General features: G+C 48.4%; 3 protein-coding genes across 3 annotated transcripts in view; all 3 read left to right on the forward strand.

Moving 5' to 3' along the window:
* The window catches only part of prom1b (prominin 1 b), a 36,474-nt gene extending 35,821 nt beyond the window's left edge, over positions 1-653 (forward strand). Inside the window, exon 27 of the mRNA XM_056280322.1 lies at positions 584-653. Coding sequence (XP_056136297.1) covers positions 584-653 — 70 coding nt within the window. The remainder of the gene's footprint in view (positions 1-583) is intronic.
* A 14,422-nt stretch (positions 654-15,075) lies between these two features.
* On the forward strand, positions 15,076-16,657 carry fgfbp2b (fibroblast growth factor binding protein 2b). The gene is made up of 2 exons (XM_056280885.1): positions 15,076-15,912; positions 16,396-16,657. Exon 1 carries the CDS (start codon positions 15,141-15,143, stop codon positions 15,891-15,893), a length of 753 nt encoding a protein of 250 aa, XP_056136860.1. The 5' UTR covers positions 15,076-15,140; the 3' UTR covers positions 15,894-15,912; positions 16,396-16,657.
* A 2,131-nt stretch (positions 16,658-18,788) lies between these two features.
* On the forward strand, positions 18,789-19,790 carry LOC130113307 (fibroblast growth factor-binding protein 1-like). Its single transcript, XM_056280886.1, has 2 exons — positions 18,789-18,824; positions 19,114-19,790. Exon 2 carries the CDS (start codon positions 19,137-19,139, stop codon positions 19,788-19,790), a length of 654 nt encoding a protein of 217 aa, XP_056136861.1. The 5' UTR covers positions 18,789-18,824; positions 19,114-19,136.
* The last annotated feature ends 457 nt before the right edge of the window (positions 19,791-20,247 follow it).

The raw sequence follows: 20,247 nt of genomic DNA on the forward strand, positions 1-20,247 counted from the left end.
ACAGCATGGCGGTATGCAATGCATTTGGATCCTTTCAACTCTTGCGAGCATGCACAGTCTTCAGGCATGCATGGTCTTTTTCTCCCCCCCCCTTTGCATGTCAGCTCGTTTCACATCATACCTCTCCGCTCTCTTCCTCCCCATTAAGAATGAGGCCCTCATAAAATGCCTCCATCATTGTTTCTTTTTCTTTTTTCATTCTTTTTTTTCATGGAGGAGTCCTCCCATTCTGTCTTTCTCACCTGACCCGTGTCCACCCTCACTCTTGTGTGTTACAGTACGGGTAATACAGGTAACCATGGTGAACAAGTGTTTGATAACCATGGCAACCCCACTATGGCCAGGTATGAGTATTAACCGCCGGCTCTGCATGGATGCATGCTACGGAGGCAGTCATGGAGGGTTCTGTGTGTACGGGTGTGAACGTGCATGAGACTCCCCTAGTGATGCACATTTTAGAAATAATCCTTGTATGCATATTTATTTGTGTACTGTATCTATATGTGTGTGTGTGTGTGTGTGTGTGTGTGTATGTGTGTGTGGTGTGGGTGCATGCATGTGTGCATTCATTCATGTACTGTAGCTCCCCCTACTACAATACCCTGACACGGTTTCCACGGGCCTCTGCTCCCCCATGCTACCCAGACTGGTGACACAAAGGCATGCGACCCCCCCGGCAGAGAGGTACAGATCGTCAATAATATCCATCCGTCCACCGAGACCCAACTAATCAAACGAGCGAGAAGCGAAAGACAGCCAGCAGCCATCTAACAACTACTAAACAGTCAACCATTTTGTCCTTTTCAACTTGACCTCACCCAGATGACTTTGGTCGCTGTTTCGGCAATTTCTCTCTTTTTCTTCTTCACAGCATCTCATCTATTAATTCTACCCCTTTTCTTATCCTTCTGTGCATCATTTCACCCACCATGATGTCCCACGCCCCTTCCAGCAGCCAACTGCAAGCAAGGAAACATTAGTTATTTTCTGATACATCCCACAGGGGTGATATCACCTTACCTGACATATCACTCGTGGATCTCAAACAGTTTCCCTTTTTGGCCCTTGATATCGCCTGCTTGTCTGGAGATAGATGAGAAAGTCTTGGATGTCGGTAAATGCCAGGCAGAGCTAATGGTAATCATTTTATTTTACTCTCTTTCCACAGCGGACAGGAAAACTGGAACTGATCTTGCAGTGATGGTACGTATCTGCCTTGTCTTCCTCTGTCCATCAGCGCCGCCCTTTTTGATCATCCCTCAAGGACAAGAATAAGATTTGCAATAAAACCGACCATTTGAATAAAAGAACAACCTTTGTGGGGTGTCCGGGTAGCGTAGCGGTCTATTCCGTTGCCTACCAACATGGGAATCGCCGGTTTGAATCCCCGTGTTACCTCTGGCCAGGTCGGGCGTCCCTACAGACACAATTGGCCATGTCTGCGGGTGGGAAGTCGGATGTGGGTATGTGTCCTGGTCGCTGCACTACCGCCTCCTCTGGTCGGTCGGGGTGCCTGTTCGGGGGGACTGAGGGGACTGGGGGGAATAGCACGATTCTCCCACACGCTACGTCCCCCTGGTGAAACTCCTCACTGTCAGGTGAAAAGAAGCAGCTGGCGACTCCACATGTATCGGAGGAGACATGTGGTAGTCTGCAGCCCTCCCCGGATCGGCAGAGGGGGTGGAGCAGAGATTGGGACGGCTCGGAAGAGTGGGGTAAATGGATGGGTGCAATTGGGGGGAAAAAGAGGGGGGGGGGAACAACCTTCACTCCCTCGAGCCACAAAATATAAGCAACCCCCCCACCGTCATATCTGACTGGCATTGTTTGGCATTGTTCTCCTTTCCCAGGTCCGCCAGAATTCGACGCTTTCCTGGCCCACATATTGCTCAAGCCCAAAAGGGAAGGATGGCAACATTTACAAAGTCCAAAAACGTGAAATAAACCAAGAACTTTGAAGTAAGGACATTCCTCGTCCCGACTTGCTATGTCTTCCCATGACGTCCCTGCAAGGACCTCTGATGCCAGCCAACTGTGACCAAAACGTTCTCTCACACCGCAGCCCCGCCCCCGCCCCGTTCCGTTATCAGTCACCCACCTAGAGCGTCAAACCGTGGCACGTGTCTAGCTAGCTTTACTTACAAAGACCGCATTCACTTTCCCCAAAACACCGTCTCTAATGAGTCATTACCAGCTCACCGTGTTGACACAAATGTAACGGTTTTTTTATGCTTTCAAAACGTTGAAAGTTTTATATATTTTTGTTAACATTTGTTTTATAACCATGTCATTAGCAGGGTTTTTTTTCTTTTTCTCTTTTCTTGTCTTTATTCGATCTGTAACTTTCAAATGCAGCTAGCGCCATTTTGGCTCAGAACCGGATCAGTTGCATGGACCTGGTAGATTACGCGGGCTGAATATGTAGATTGGTTTGTCGCCGCCGTATTGATATGTGTAGAAACGTTGGACCACGCTGCTTTCCAAGACATGACGAGATTTGCAAAGAATAATAAAAAAAAATGTGTCCCCACCTTATACTGATGACTAAAGCCTATCCTGGTCCACCGGTCTGAGAGAGGCAGAGTGGTCCTAACTACGCCTGCGCGCGCACGCGCACTTCTCTAATTGGCAAATTCAAGGAAAAAAATAATCGGAACTTGACCTTAGTAGCTGTTTTTCACCAGATCATCTTAGTGGAGGCCCTGTAGGACATGTAGCGCCATAAACCTCTGTGACGTCAGAGGAGGTAGCCTGTGTGGAAAGCGTACATCCCAGCCGGAACTTTACAATGAGGGCATGTAACTGAATAAAGACTGGAGTACAGTAAAGTCTGTGGTGTCCGCCATTTTCTTCTTCTCATCTTGGGCAACATAGAGGGAGCTCTCTTTTGCGCATGAACGCGGCAAAATCTTAACGTACACACCACACACACACACACACACACAGAGAGCAGCTTCCGCATCCACATTTGAGGGATCCCTCAAACTTGGCGGTACACTCTTGATATAAGTGTAAACTACTAATAAGACACGTTAGCCCCTAGCTAACTGGTCTAACCCTTTAGCCGAGCGGTTAGTGATGTCGCCTTTTGGTGCAGTACACCCCGTATCGAATCCCGCACCGGGCAAGAAAATAACCGGTTACATAAGGGTGATTTATGTCCTGGGCCGGGCTGGAAAAACAACAGAAGAAGAAGACTGGGCGTAAGATGAGGAAGCTCAACTAGGTATCGCAACCTGCATGTCGAAACGCACGGGGGGCTTGTGGTTTCCCACAAAATACATGTAGCAGGCAAACTTGCATGTAATCGCCCAGGTTAAACGAGGGGGTCGGGATGGGTTCTGGGAGGTTCGGGGTTGGAGGGAGTGGCCGCTGGGTCGTGCTTATGTGGCGTGATGTTGTTGCATCCCACCAGATGGGGACCGCAGAAACGGAATTAAGGTTAAGGCGAACATCTGGTCCAGAAGACAACAAAACACACAGTCATCCAAAAACGCACTCGCATACACACACACACACACACACACACACACACACACACACACACATGCATATACGCCCTACTTCTAATGTTTACATTTCGGGTATCTTAGATAAGGGCACTTTTTCTCCTCGTGCTAGATTGGTGCCTATAACAGTACAGCTCCCTGAGTTCTGGGAGCAGGTGTGGTTTTGTATGCACCGCACCCAACATCATTCCCCCTCCTTCCCTTCTTCCTGCCCAGCCCGAAAGTAATATCCTGGTTTCTTTGATGGCGTGGTCTGGGTATTGTTTTTATTTATTTTTGGTTCAGCTCTATAAGCAGTAACCCACTACGTAGCCTGAATAGGCCTGCTTTTGAACTTGCTGACCAAAATGATTTGGGGAATCATATACAAGGACAGTTTATTAAGGATCGCACTAATAGCTTTACGCAGCGCTTCATTTGTAAACCAGGAGGTCCCGGAACACAAGAGGGCGCTGTTCCGGCGGGTCGGGGGAAGAGGAAAAGTCACGGCGTAGCGAATTCAGGGGGCAGTCCGGGAACCGCCACAGCCGGGACGCGAACCCGTGGCTCCTACACCGCGAGCGACAACGTTAACCAGTCGACTAAGGGTTTAGTCAAGGCCAAACGTGTCTACTTATCCATGCACGTTACAACGGAAAAGCCACGGAACATAATCCTCAGTGCCCGGAGCACATTGGACAACGTGCTAGCTGTTAAAACTAAACAAAAGTGTCATCACAAAGCATTGTTTATTCACATTTATTAATTTGAGCATTCACAATAATCACTCAAAATTAGTGGGGGGGGGCGTAGAAACACCCGCATACGGTTTGCAGCATTAAATTACTAGGGGAACCTTTCAGGCACTGCTCGTGATTTTCAGCCCATCTGATTGGGGGTCGATGATGGTCACCACCTCATCTCATCATCAGCAGCTTCTCCTGGGCCGGGTCGCGGTGGCAGCAAGCTAAGTAGGGCACTCCAGACGCCCTCCAGCTCCTCTTGGGAGGGGGGGGGGATCCCAAGGCGTTCCCAGGCCAGATTGGACAGGTATAGTCCCTCAAGTGAGTTCTGGGTCTACCCCCGGGGTCTCCTCCCAGTTGGACGTGCCCGGAAATCCTCCAAAGGAAGGCGCCCAGGGAGGCATCCTAATCAGATGCCCCGAACCACCTCAACTGGCTCCTTTCGACGCGAAGGAGCAGCGGTCCCAATTGCCAATTAATGCCACCTATGCTGTCAGGCAGGTGCAGGAAGTGCTCCCCTCGTCCTCGCCCCCACCCCTTCAAGTGGACGCGTCCGAGCGGGAAACAATCTAATGAAGAGAGAACGAGTGGAAACTGAAAGTTGTTGGTTCGAAAATTAAGCTGGCCTGAAATGGAAGAAGGTCCCAAAAAGCGAAAAGGTCGGAGAGGAAAAAGGAAAAACTCGAGGCCGATGCTGCGAATTGTTTTAAGTTAACACGTTTATTCAAAAATACTGATCATGCCCCTGATGAGTGCACTGATGAGACAGCTCCTCACCGCCCAAGGTAGGACATGCCATTCTACTCGATGCTGTTTTTGAATGACGTCAAGGCCAGATAGACTTTCATTATGGCTCAGCTGATTAGTCACTCTGGGTCCGCTCCAACAGGGTGCAGGCCAGTGGCGTGTCCAGATTTTTTTTTGACTGGGATGGCCCAAGCGGGGCACTGACTTATGCGGGGGCGGCATGACGTACGAGCGCACGCGCACGCGCGCACACACACGTGTAGCATTAATTTACCATTTTCGTCTCCACGGCCCATATCCACTTTACTTACTAACATTACGATTGCCTTACATTCCTGTGTTTGATGTTTAATTTGGAGAGATAAATAAATAAATGATTAATAAATAAATGTCTGGCAATTAACCACAATGTCATTGAGATTATCAAGGCAATCAAGTAAGAGCTTACTAAAGAGAAATCTGAAACTATGAGGATTGTACATACCCGTGTGTACAGCTGAAGCTGGAGGCCCCTGCTGTGCATCCCTGCCAGTGTCGAGCTGTCTCTCATCCTCTGACCGTCCAGCACTGCTGGCGGCTCTGTCCTGCTCTGCCGTCTTGGATTTCTTTCTTTTAAAGAAATCCCGAATGTCCTGATTTCTTTACATACTGCAATAGTCGTATGATGCATGTCACTTTATATCTTGCACAATACATTTAATTGTGTATGCATGAATGAATGCGACGTGCAAAACTTACTCGGGCCTACAAAGTTACACAAGACAGATTTACATAGCTAGCATTAGCACTTTTGACAATAAATAATAACGACAAGTATGCTAACAACCTGAGATGATGACAGACCTGCACCACATTACACACACAGCCGCCTAGAATTGGCTGGTCCATGACAGGGCCCATACAGATCCGTGGCGGGTCCCCACTGGGTCAATCAGTTTCAGTGGGTGAAACTGGCTGGGATCCGGCTAAGGGCAGCAATTATGAGTGGCTGGCACTGTATCATGAAAATTAAAAAAGACAGGGGAAACTTTTTAGCTTACTACAGCTAAAGCTTTTTTTAACCACTGGCACAGTATGTGTATCAAAAAGTATACTCACATCTTTCAGGAGCCGGAGACGTCTTGACGAGTGGTTGACCACTTTGTTCCAAATCAAGACAAGATCATATTCTTATTCTTCTATAGGTTTTTGGAAGTCTAGCCACTACTCTGGTACATGCCTGTCAGGTTTAAGACTGATTTGCACCTATAAATGAAAGCTAAGGCCTCTGATTGGGCAGCTAGCCAATCATAGTTTAAAATAATGCGGTAATAATATATAATAATAATAATGCATTGCATTTATATAGCACTTTTCTAGACACCCAAAGCGCTTCACATTGCAGGGGGTAACTCACCTCAACCACCACCAATGGTGCAGCACCCACCTGGGTGATGCACGGCAGCCATTTTGCACCAGAACGCTCACCACACATCAGCTTGAGGTGGAGAGGGAGGAATCACTGAGCCAATTACATGGGGGGGTGATCAGGTGGCCAGATGGAGAGAGCCAGATTGGGAATTTTGCCAGGACACCGGGGAACCCCCGACTCTTTGGGGTAAGTGCCATGGGATCTGTAATGACCACAGTGAGTCAGGACCTCAATTTAACATCTCATCCAAAGGACGGCATCTCCTACAGCACAGTGTCCCCGTCACTGCACTGGGGCACTGGGATTTGATTTGTTGTTTTTATTAGGCTCAGAGGAAATACTGCCCCCTACTGGCTCATCAACACCGCTTCCGGCAGCAACTCATTTTCCCGGAAGGTCGCCCATCTAAGTATTAGCCAAGCCCACACCTGCTTAGCTTCCATCATTTGGCAGAGCCGGGGTACATGTTGGTATGGCTGCCGGCAGTGGCACCTGGGGTGGCCAATCAGATTCCAGGGATGGCCCGTGTCACCCCTGGCCACTCGCTGGGCACGCCCTTGGTGCAGGCATGCTGCTTGTCACAGCCTGACAATAGCAGTGCATGAGCCTGTTTAAATAGTGTTGGTAGCACGAAATCCTGGCTGTTAAGCCTGATGAGGGAATTGCATCAGATCAGATGTGAACACAATGTGGGATGATTGACTATAAATCGAGCGCTGTTAATTAACGTCCAATTTCAGACACATTTCCAGACCATCATTAGGCTAGGCCTACATTAAGGTAAGCTTTTATCCAGTGTGAAAATTGAGTTTGGCTATTTTGTTTCATGATGACAGCGTTGCATTTTGTCACAGACTACATTCATGACATATGATTATGACATTTGCACAGTGATAAAACGGAGGTCCTCCTAGTATGTACTAAATCTACTTTGGCCAAACCTGATAGTTTTTCTCTGACTATTGACAGTTCTATAGTTCCTCCATCTCCTCAGGTTAAGAGTGTGGGCGTCATCTTGGACAGCACATTATCTTTTGAAGCCCACATCGACAATGTTCCTCGGTCTGCATACTTCCACCTACGCAATATTAACCGTCTTCGCCCGTCACTTACACCCAACAGCACCGCCATACTCGCTCACGCCCTGCTTACATCTTCTCAACTGTCTTCATAAACTTCAGTTGGTCCAGGGTTAAGCTGCCCGTATCATTACCACAACTCCTTCATAGATCATATCACTCCTGTTCTTCAGCAACTCCATCGCCTCCCTGTTAAATACCGTACTGACTTCAGGATCCTGCTCCTCACCTTTAAGGCCCTTAATAACCTAGCTCCTTCCTATCTTTCTGAACTCCTTCATATCCACACACCCTCCCACACTCTCAGATCCTCTTCTGCTCTCCAACTCACTACACCATCAGCCCGCTTGACTACCATGGGGTCTTCAGTCGTTCTGCCCCCCGCCTGTGGAGCTCTCTCCCACAAGACATTCACAACACTGACTCTCTTTCAACCTTCACACCCCATCTCGAAACGCACCTTTTCAAACTGGCATATTCAGTCTGATCCAGACTTCACTGAGTTTTGTGCAGATGATGATTTTATACTTACCTGTTGTGTTAACTTTTTATTGTCTACCCTGCTTTGTTTTGATTCCATGCTGTCTGATACAGTGCTGCTTGTTTTTTAACTGTATTCTGTCAGGTGTCCTTGAGTGCTCTGAAAGGTGCCCACAAATAAAATGTATTATTATTATTATTGTTTGTTTTATTTAGGTCACGGATTGTAGCACAAGCGCGCCGAGACTTGGGTTGCCCATATGTCAAATGAATGAAATCCTAAACGCCCCTCTTGGGGTGCCGACTTTTCCTCTAGGCTGTTCCTGGGCTATTTATTTATTACATTATTTTATGAATCCCTGTAAGTACACCTGTTGTTAGGGTGCCAACTTGCTATCTGCCGCTGAGCCTGCATGTTATAAATAGCCGGATACGGCTTTGTGCGACTCATGAGAGTGTATGTTGGGGAAAGAGGGAGCCGATCCAGACACAAATGTTCAGGGCCGAGTTTGGTTCCCAGTCTGACACCGATGACGAGAGTGTAGTTTCCATCGATATGGAAACATCGATTTCTTTATGGCGGTATGAATCATTTTCTTTTTCTCATTTTTGGGGGGTTGGGGGTTGGGGGGTGGGGGGATGGCTATGGTCACAGAACAGTGAAAACCCTTCAGTAAATAACTCATGGGGGCAACTCACTTTGGCAAGTTTGGTGTTCTACTCGCCCTCCTCATCAATAGTCAAAGAACCTCTGTGTGAAATTATATAATGTCGTGTGAAGCTTTCTCAAAACATTTGGCTCAGTACCGCCCTTCAGCCCCTGTCCCGGCCCTGCCCCCGCCCATTTCCTCAGCTTCCCCCCAGACCCTCCGACTTCCTCCACCTCTCTCCTCCCTCCCCCACTTTGTGCTCGTGTTACTAAAATGCCAGCTCTGTCCCCCTTACCCCCGTACCCCCTCCCCCTATTTCCATCGGTGTTCGAGTTTTGGCCTTGTCACAGCGGGGTTAGGTCTAACCATCATGGTGGTGTGTATGTATGCAGTGCTCAATTTGTAAATCAGGAGGTCCCGCAACACAGAGAGGGCGCTGTTCCGGCGGGTCGGGGGGGGAGAGGAAAAGTCAAGGAACGCATCAGCTAATCCTCGGTGCCCGGAGCACACTGGACAACGTGCCAGCTGTTCAAACCGTACGAAACGATCACCACAAACAAAATGTTAATTTATTTACACTTATTAATCAGATCATTCACAATAATCACTCAAATTTAGTGGGGGGGGGGTAGAAACAGCTCTTTACGGTTTGCAGCTCTCTCTCTCTCTCTCTCTCTCTCTCTCTCTCTCTCTCTCTCTCATTGGCCGTCCCTTCTCTTCCCTGTCGTTTCCCTTCTGTCTGTGGCTTGTCTGTGGATTGCTACAATGGGTGGGGGTGGGGGGGTGGAACGAGGGCCAGACAACCAGGAAAAGCAAGCGGGCTAAGAAACTGAACTAAGTGGTGTGTTCTGCCTGTCTGTCGATTGCTCTCCTCGGACCCGTTTCAGTACTACTGACAACTGCGGTAAAGTTGGTTTTGAATATTCAACTGATATTCAACCAACTGGTCTATTAGACACTCTAACCATCTGATTTCATGATGTCAAATATGTTGTCAGACTCGGATTTAGACTCTTAATGCACCACAAAACTTTGTTTGGGGGTATACACACACACACACACATATACGTATATATACATATATATTTATACTTGACTCACTGGATTATCCGATTATGTTCTCTCTGTGTATGCGTAGGTTTCCTCCGGGGCTCCGGTTTCCTCCCACAGTCCAAAGACATGTAGGTCAGGTGAATCAGCCATACTAAATTGTCCCTAGGTATGAATAGGTGTATGTGTGTGTGTGTGGGGGGGGGGCTGTGATGGACTGGTGGCCTGTCCAGGGTGTGGCCCCCACCTGCCACCCAATGACTGCTGGAATAGGCTCCAGCATCCCCGCGACCCTGAGAGCAGATAAGCAGTTCAGATAATGGCTGGATGATGGATGGATATATGTCCACATATACACTCACTGGCCACTTTATTAGGTACACCTTGCTAGTACTGGGTTGGACCCCCTTTTGCCTTCAGAACTGCCTTAATCCTTCGTGGCATAGATTCAACAAGGTACTGGAAACATTCCTCAGAGAGTTTGGTCCATATTGACATGATAGCATCACGCAGTTGCTGCAGATTTGTCGGCTGCACATCCATGATGCGAATCTCCCGGTCCACCACGTCCCAAAGGTGCTCTATTGGATTGAGATCTGGTGACTGTGGAGGCCATTTGAGTACAGTGAACTCATTGTCATGTTCAAGAAACCAGTCTGAGATGATTCGAGCTTTATGACATGGCGCGTTATCCTGCTGGAAGTAGCCATCAGAAGATGGGAACACTGTGGTCATAAAGGGATGGACATGGTCAGCAACAATACTCAGGTAGGCTGTGGCGTTGACACGATGCTCAATTGGTACTAAGGGGCCCAAAGTGTGCCAAGAAAATATCCCCCACACCGTTACACCACCACCACCAGCCTGAACCGTTGATACAAGGCAGGATGGATCCATGCTTTCATGTTGTTGACGCCAAATTCTGACCCTACCATCCGAATGTCGCAGCAGAAATCGAGACTCATCAGACCAGGCAACGTTTTTCCAATCTTCTATTGTCCAATTTTGGTGAGCCTGTGCGAATTGTAGCCTCAGTTTCCTGTTCTTAGCTGACAGGAGTGGCACCCGGTGTGGTCTTCTGCTGCTGTAGCCCATCTGCCTCAAGGTTCGACGTGTTGTGCGTTCAGAGATGCTCTTCTGCATACCTCGGTTGTAATGAGTGGTTATTTGAGTTACTGTTGCCTTTCTATCAGCTCGAACCAGTCTGGCCATTCTCCTCTGACCTCTGGCATCAACAAGGCATTTTCGCCCACAGAACTGCAGCTCACTGGATATTTTCTCTTTTTCGGACCATTCTCTGTAAACCCTAGAGATGGTTGTGCGTGAAAATCCCAGTAGATCAGCAGTTTCTGAAATACTCAGACCAGCCCGTCTGTTACCAACAACCATGCCACGTTCAAAGTCACTTAAATCACCTTTCTTCCCCATTCTGATGCTCGGTTTGAACTGCAGCAGATCGTCTTGACCATGTCTACATGCCTAAATGCATTGAGTTGCTGCCATGTGATTGGCTGATTAGAAATTTGCATTAACGAGCAGTTGGACAGGTGTGCCTAATAAAGTGGCCGGTGAGTGTATATACACATATATATGTGTGTATATATATATATGTGTGTGTATGTATATATACACGTATATATATACGTGTGTGTGTGTATGTATATATACACTACCGTTCAAAAGTTTGGGATCACCCAAACAATTTCGTGTTTTCCATGAAAAGTCACACTTATTCACCACCATATGTTGTGAAATGAATAGAAAATAGAGTCAAGACATTGACAAGGTTAGAAATAATGATTTGTATTTGAAATAAGATTTTTTTTACATCAAACTTTGCTTTCGTCAAAGAATCCTCCATTTGCAGCAATTACAGCATTGCAGACCTTTGGCATTCTAGCTGTTAATTTGTTGAGGTAATCTGGAGAAATTGCACCCCACGCTTCCAGAAGCAGCTCCCACAAGTTGGATTGGTTGGATGGGCACTTCTTTGAGCAGATTGAGTTTCTGGAGCATCACATTTGTGGGGTCAATTAAACGCTCAAAATGGCCAGAAAAAGAGAACTTTCATCTGAAACTCGACAGTCTATTCTTGTTCTTAGAAATGAAGGCTATTCCATGTGAGAAATTGCTAAGAAATTGAAGATTTCCTACACCGGTGTGTACTACTCCCTTCAGAGGACAGCACAAACAGGCTCTAAAAGGTACTATTTAATGAAGATGCCAGTTGGGGACCTGTGAGGCGTCTGTTTCTCAAATTAGAGACTCTAATGTACTTATCTTCTTGCTCAGTTGTGCAACGCGGCCTCCCACTTCTTTTTCTACTCTGGTTAGAGCCTGTTTGTGCTGTCCTCTGAAGGGAGTAGTACACACCGGTGTAGGAAATCTTCAATTTCTTAGCAATTTCTCGCATGGAATAGCCTTCATTTCTAAGAACAAGAATAGACTGTCGAGTTTCAGATGAAAGTTCTCTTTTTCTGGCCCTTTTGAGCGTTTAATTGACCCCACAAATGTGATGCTCCAGAAACTCAATCTGCTCAAAGAAGTGCCCATCCAACCAATCCAACTTGTGGGAGCTGCTTCTGGAAGCGTGGGGTGCAATTTCTCCAGATTACCTCAACAAATTAACAGCTAGAATGCCAAAGGTCTGCAATGCTGTAATTGCTGCAAATGGAGGATTCTTTGACGAAAGCAAAGTTTGATGTAAAAAAAATCTTATTTCAAATACAAATCATTATTTCTAACCTTGTCAATGTCTTGACTCTATTTTCTATTCATTTCACAACATATGGTGGTGAATAAGTGTGACTTTTCATGGAAAACACAAAATTGTTTGGGTGATCCCAAACTTTTGAACGGTAGTGTATGTATATGTGTGTGTGTGTGTGTGTGTGTGTGTGTATAGGGGTGCAACGATTAATCGACGTAGTCGACAAAAATCTATGACAAAATTAGTTGCCAACGAGTTTAATTGTCGACAATTCGTCGGTTACGTCATCGCGCATGTATTTCACGCTGTGGAACTGAACTAAACATCGTTTCACCAGAGCTGCTGATGGAAGTAACTCAGGAGTGAGGCATCTCACTTTCTCCCAACCCGGAGAGCTGCACATGCGCAAAAGCGACCGGGAACGGAAGCGGAAGCGGAAACGACCGGACATGTAAACAAAACAGCAAAATGGCGGCGGCTGATGCAACGCCAACGCGTCCTAAAACATCTAAAGTCTGGGAGTAGTTCACCCTCAGCTTGGCAAAGAAAGGGATTACCTACAAGATTTGGAAAGTGGACCTTGCTTATCATGGGAGCACCTCAGTAATGCACGAACATGTGAAGCGGAGGCACGCTGGACAGCTGGACGATGCGGACGCGCCTCGGTAAGATAGCTAGCTTTTAGCTAGCTAGCTAGCTTTGTGTAGACGGCGTTGTCCTGGCTTTTAACATTAACATAAAGCCAATAAAACTCCGTCTATACCTGCATGCAGGATTCTAAGAGTTTAAAGAGTAATGTTACCCTTTTGCTGACAAATGTCGTTTTTAATCAAATTTATGCAGTCCGACTCCGAAGAAGAGTAAAGGTAGCATGGACGGCTTTATGCAAAAGAAACAGACGCGTACACCGCAGCAAGCGACTGCCCTTACCGAGTCAATACTAAACATGACGGTCAATGACAAGAGCTGTTGTTTTGTGTGATTCAGTATCTGACTAGTCGATTGATTGTTTCACTAATCAATGACTAGTCGACTATCAAAATAGTCGTTAGTTTCAGCACAATATATATAAATCTATTAAAATACCTCACGATTATATGAAATGATGTGAAACCAAGTGGAAAGTACATAAAGGAGTATTCTGCACATACCACAAGGCTTGTTTTAGGCAAAGTAGCCTTCAGTGTTTTTATATTGCCTTATCTAGAATTTTACTTCTATCAAACCAAGTTATAGTCTGAGCAAAAAGTGCACCAATACATATATAGTGCACAGAGATGAACAATCTGCACATACCACGAGGCCTTTTTCTAGGCACATATATAACCGGCACTTCATAATTACCAGTGAAAGTATGCGTCCATACTTGTTTTCTAACTGCAGAGCCACCAGATGAGTACTGCTCTACCTGTGGACCGAAAGACCTGCCAAGCGCAGCACAGAGCGAACCAATAGTAATTGGCTGGGTAAATATTACTATGGCTTTCTATCATGTCACAGAGTACACATGTGCATGCACACAGCAAAGGCCTGTCCATGCAGAATTATGTGCACAACCTCGCTGTGCACAGCCCGAGTGTCGAGGTAGTATCTTCATCAAATACTGACAATATACTAGTGTCATTCTTTCTATGCATAAACACAATGTGGCACCTGTGAAAGATGGCTGCATGACCGCTGCATTACACAGAGGTCTGACAGTCTGCACGGGCAAAAAAGGACTTCTCATGCCACTGCATGTTGTGCAAACAGAAGAGTTAAAATACATACAACCACTGACGTTACTCAGCGTGTTGTTGTTTTTAAAACAGGGCCTTTGGGTTTTGTGCACAACATCCAAGTTTGTGTGGAAAATCTTCTGGCAAGAATTGCTCAGAATAGAATTAAATAAGTCAATGGAAACACACCCAAAGGTACTTTGCCTAAAGCACTAAAGCAAGCCTTGGGGTATGTGCAGAATAGAGTGACCTGCCACCCCTCTCTCTCTCCCACTCTCTCTCTTTCTTTCTCGCTGTCTCTGTCTCTATCTCTCTGTTTATTTCTCTCTCTGTATATTTCTCTCTCTCTGTATCTGTCTCTCTCTCTGTCTCTCTCGCTCGCTCTTTCTTCCCCCCCCCTCTGTCTGTCTGTCTCTGTCTGTCTGTCTCTCTCTCTCTCTGTCTTGCCCACCCTCTCTCTGTCTCTCTGTGTGTCTCTCTCTCCCCCCTCTCTCTCTGTCTGTCTGTCTCTCTCTGTCTCTGTCTTGCCCCCCCTCTCACTGTCTCTCTGTCTCTGTGTCGCTCGCTCGCTCTCTCTTTAAAATCAGATTTAAAATGCACCAAAAATAGCCAAACAAGCGATTTACAAGTAACTTCAATGGGAAATAAAACAATGACAGAACGGATAAGATTAAATATTACACAAAATTTATTTACAGATTTTGATAGTGACAGAAAAAAAAGGGACTGGGTCCAATCAAATTAAGTGCCACTCCCAACCTGGGAGGTTCTTGATTCTGTCCCGGCAGGATCCGGCACAAATTAAGCCCTGTGTGTGTGTGTGTGTGTGTGTGTGTGTGTGTGTGTGTGTGTGTGTGTGTGTGTGTGTGTGTGGTGGTGGAGGGGGAGGAGGAGTCAGCGCTGCTGGAGGGATGTGCTCCCTCTCGCTCACCTCAATAACTTCTTTGTATACTCCAGCAGTTAAAAGCCATGCCGGGTCGCTGTCTGCCCTCACACACCTCAACCCTCTGTGAGCACACGTACACCGTTCCTTACCATCTCTACCGCTGCCGTCGATCACCGCCATGAGAGCTGGCACGGGTCTGCTGCTGCTGTTGGTAGCAGTGAGTGTGTGTGGCTCACATGCACAGAACAACAGCATCAACAACAACAACAGCAATAACAGCAGCAATGACAACAAGCAGCAGCAGCAGCGCAGCATCTGGGACGATCCCATCCGATTCAGCACCAAGAGTAAGGATGCCTGTACTATGGTGGTGTCCGGAGCTGGTGACTACACTCGCCTGCGCGTCTCCTGCAAGGGCCCGAGCCAGGGCCAGAGCACGGGGCGCTCCTACTACTGCGACTTCCAGGGCAAGCCTAACCTGTGCCGTGCCTACAACCTGAACCCTCGCCACTATTTCACTCAGATGATGTGGGACTTGAGAAAGCTGAGCCACGCCTGTCAGGGACCTAAAGTCTACCGCCCCTCGATGTGTAAGAAACACCCCGATGAGGCGCAGATGACCCACCTGTCTTCCTGGCCCAAGATCAACACCCCCAAGCCCTCCAAAACCAACCAGGACCCACGCAAGCCGGTCGCACCGGTGCAGACCAAACCCATCACCACCGCCAAGCCCGTCAAGCCCCAGCCCCAGCCTGCAAAGCCCCAGCCCGGTAAGGGCAGCCAGCCCAGGAAGCCCATTTCAAAGCCCGGAAAGACCACTCCGCGTGCCACAGAGGAGCCCGAGTCCAAGGCGTCCCGCCTCGCCAATGAATACTGCTGGAAGAGCTTTCACGGCATTTGCAGCTATTTCATCGGCTGGTTCCACAACTGAGCCGCTGCCGGAGACGCAGGTGAGGCTCTGCAGAGAGGAAAACTAGGAAGCTCAGAGAGGGGAGGTGCAGGACTCAAGTTAGCAAGAAACAGGCATATGGAAAAGTCTATTTATGTAGGACTATAATCTGGTCACAAAGGATGGAGAGGTAGCAGTGAGCGGTTGGATCTTTTCGGGTGTCAGGGCAAAACCCAAAATCCTGAAGGAAAGTGAGACCGGTGATCAGTTATCAGACCAAAAGCAACACAGTTATGTTCGATAGCGCACAGATTGCTGGTGTCAAAGATGTTTTGCATGACCTCATTTTGCCAATACACTCGCTGTATACACAACACTGCAAATAAACCCGTTTAAAGATTCCAGACCAAACATTTTCACTAGACTCCTTTCCCTCAATAGCAAGAACTTCACTCCTAGAAGACACGAGGAACGAAGACGTAACTTGTGACGTTCTTTCTCGTGTTGTCATCCTGTTGTCTGTTTTGTCTGTCCGTATAACAAGTTGGCGATGGATCTCAGAGAACTTCACATTCACGCCCTCCACTCCAGGCCGCTACAGAGCTCCCATCTCCACACCAGGGCGCTCTCCTCCGACCGGCGACGAGAAACACGCCACCCCCTCTTCCCCTGCAGCGCCTCCCAGTTTGAATACTTCCTACACACCGTTTCTCCACACCTGTGAACCGTTATAGGACGACTGCTTGCCGTGTCTTGTTGTAAACAGGATGATTTTGAATACTGTAAAATAAAAAAAAACAAACAGCAAGGCAAATATGACAGATGTGGGTCTTTTTTTGTTGTTGTTGTTGTTTGTTTGTGTACGGTGTAATGTTTCCTTCGTGTGAAAAAAAAAATAAGGTGATGCAAAGTGAATCAGGATCAGAGCAGCAACTTCTCCTTCTATTTATTTATCACTGTGGTCATTCTCCAACACACTAGAATGAGTATTTTTCACTCATTTGTAAAAAAAGTGTCCACATGTGCCACCTAATTACCAAGCACCGTACAACAGTGGGTCTGTGCCTGGCCGGGGGAGGGGGGAGGGGGGGCGAGGCGGGGGGAGATAAAAAAAAACCCAACAACTATTGACCTGGACAGCGAGCAAACTAAAATTGCAGTGAACGTGTCTCAGCAAAGCAAAACAGAGCTTTGTATAAGCTGATGAATTAAGGCGGCGGTGGGGGCCTCCGTCTGCAGGAACAGAGAGGGGTCTGTGCACAGGTCCCAGAGGCCTGGGTGGAGGGGAGCGCTCACCGACTGAACACCGGCGTCGGTCGCATTCTCCCTGGAGTAACAAATGAAGACTATGTCCTTCGGTGATATAAAAGCCACGCAACATTTTGAAAGCAGTAGAACAAAACAAACTTCTACCCTGATGATAGTATCGACTGTACCTTTAATTTAGAGTAACAATTGGATGCTCCTTAGATCCCTGTAGCAAGGGTCTCTTATTGCCCCCCCCACACACACACACACATTTAGTGATAGAATAGTTTACCATCCCTGGAGCTTGCAGGGATTCAATGTCTTGCTCACTGACCCTTCAGCAATGGGGGTTTACACTCGAGTTGAAGGGCTTTGCTACTAACATCATCCTGCTGCATACAGTATAGTGTTCATACAGAAAGAAGTGAGGGTGAGCCAGAAATAGCATCCTAGATACAAAACACAATGATTTTTTGAGGTGTAAATCATCTGTGTGGCTCACAGTTTGAGTGCTCCCGTTGTATGTTCTTGCTGACGTCCATGCGTGTTTTCGGTCAATGGCGATGCTATACCTATGATCACCACAAGAGGGTGCTGTGTGTGCGGGAATTGCTCCTCTTGCTTTGTGCGTTCGCTCGCTGATGGAGACTTAACACACACACACCGCAGGCCTTCATACTGACATATTGTCATCAAAACACACGTATTTCATGACCCCATCCAATCTATATGCTGATTTTGTTTATTTGAATATGATAATAGCAATTGAAAAGGATTCACTATTTCTGTCTCTGCCGTTCTCTTCTCGGTGTGGGGGGTGGGGGGGATGATAAACCTGAATAGCAATAACTCTTCCCGCTAAATACGTGCAGGCGCCAACAGGAATGAAGCCTGGGTGGCGGTATCGTCCCATCACGACGTCATTGTTTCCTCCTGCAGGGTTTATCGTGTTACCGAAGAAACGAGCGGTGTCGGCGTTTGACTGAACTTCCGTGGGGCAAAGACGCTTACGGACAGACTTGCCCGAGTGAGTTTTTCCAGCGCCCTTCCCAGGGAAAGCATGAGAAACACTTCGTTTGACCTACTTTGGATGCACCAATTATTGTTCCGCTGATTCCGACTAACGGATGACGAACGCACACGCGCGGGCTAGGAGCGCACACTAGACACGCGCTCTCGCAGAATTCCAGGCGCGCTCACGGGACGTATGGGACGCAGCTGCTTGTAGTGTAGCGCACGCCTGCCTACCCGCAACACCTCTGTGCGCGCGCGCGCGTGCGTCCGTACTTTAGGTCTTTTTTTTAAGTGTTGCGTAATCAACAAAGGAGTCCCAGACATCGTCACTATAGAAACTAGTAACCATGGAGAACAATGAATAAATAAACAAACGTCTTTGTCACAAGCCATACAGACATCAGGTACAGGTCCCGTGCGGCACCGCTTTTGGTCTTTTGGCTGGTGGGCTTGTTGCTCATCTCATGGCGGGAACTCCGTTCGGGCACGTCAGGTCAGGTTTATGGCACCGGGGGCACGCTCTTCCTCAAACACACTCACTCACTCACTCACTCACTCATTCATTCAGCCGCGCAACACCCGCGTGTGTGTGTGCGCGCGTGAGTGGTGGGCGTGCCGTGTGGTCTATAAATGCCCATGTGCGAGTCCCCCCAGATGTAGGAGGGAGCCATAAAAGGCCGCTTGGCGCGTGTGAATAATCCCGGTTTCTGGGTAAGTACAGTTTGTAAAGTCCGCATGCGGCCTCGCGCTGCAGACGGTAGACGAGCGCGTGTGCTCCGGAAGCGCGGCGCAAGCGAGACGATGCTGACCGGGCCGCGCAGCTTCTCGCAGGCGCGAGGCGGCGCGGGAATAGTCCAGAGTACGCCGCAGTTTTAAAGCCGCGCACCTGCTCATGCAGTCTGACGTTTGCCACCGTATTGGTTTTATAACTTGTGCTGTCAGTAGCTGCTGTTTTCCATGATGAGCGATCATTCTGGGATCATTTGGGTTTGTCTTCCAGGTTTCTACGCTGTTCCAGAGGAAATGCTGCTCCTTCGGACCCTGGCGCCGTGGCTGCTGCTCGCCTGCTTCGCCCAGCGACTCTCCGTGGCCGCCGGTGCGCGGCAGAAGGGGCGCCAAGGCAAGGCGCCGGCAGAGCCCGGCAGGGCGCAGGGGGGCGGGGACGCCGCCGCCGCTGCTGCCGCCGGCAAGGGCCGATTCTCCACCGACAGCACGCGGTGCGCATGGTCGGCCAGACAGGACGGCGACGCGGTGAAGCTGCGAATCGGCTGCCAAAGCCTGGAGGCTCGTGACACGGCAGGAGCCGCCGATTTCCGCTGCGAGTACGCCGCCGTGCCCGCGGGCTGCCCGGGCTACCGGTCCGATCCCGGCAGATACTGGAAACAGGTGGCGCGCGCGCTGAAGAAGATGCAGAGGAAACTGTGCAGGGACGAGCGCGCGCTGATCAAGACCGGCATGTGTAAGCGCGCGCCCGCGGCCGCGCACTTCAAACTGATCACCGGCACCGCTTCCGCCACCGCCGCCCCCACCGCCGCCCGCGAGTCGGTGAGACCGACGCCCGGCAGCTCCTGCACGGAGCACGTTGACCAACGCCAACTGGCTCAGGAGTACTGCGGCAGCTCGTGGGCCAGTCTCTGCTCATTCTTCTTCGCCATGGTCCAGAGCGGGGACTGCTGACTGCCCGCCTGGACACGGACCTCACGGACAAGCCCAGATCCTGCAGAGGGTTTAGCTGCCGTTTCGTCTTACCTTTGACTCTTGAACGTAAAGCAGATTAGAGCGTGATCTACGTAGGCTACGAGACAGTGGTGCGTCCTACTACCTCTGGCCACCACACCGCCGATTATCGTGTACTGTTGGCTGACTACCGTTGTATTTATGCCCCATAAATAAATATTTTCTTTATATAATGCGGTGTTTACCGTTGTCTGTATGACTTTCTCGGGATAGGCGCGGGAGGGGGCTTGGGGGGGCTTGTGAAATAAAATGAAGACTGAAATAAAACTGAACAAATATACCAAGGGTTATGCGCACCACTCGCAAAGAGTTTGTTTATCAAGGCACCACAATTAACACCATATAAAGTAGATTAGCTTGTCACACATGTCCATCTGATGCTAACTAAGCACGGCCT

The sequence above is a fragment of the Lampris incognitus genome, chromosome 5 (genome assembly GCF_029633865.1).
Source record: "Lampris incognitus isolate fLamInc1 chromosome 5, fLamInc1.hap2, whole genome shotgun sequence".
NCBI lineage: Eukaryota > Metazoa > Chordata > Actinopteri > Lampriformes > Lampridae > Lampris > Lampris incognitus.

Bases quoted from the DNA above. Each gene is read 5' to 3' on its own strand.
- LOC130113307 (XM_056280886.1), top strand. From the start codon at position 19,137: ATGCTGCTCCTTCGGACCCTGGCGCCGTGGCTGCTGCTCGCCTGCTTC.
- fgfbp2b (XM_056280885.1), top strand. From the start codon at position 15,141: ATGAGAGCTGGCACGGGTCTGCTGCTGCTGTTGGTAGCAGTGAGTGTG.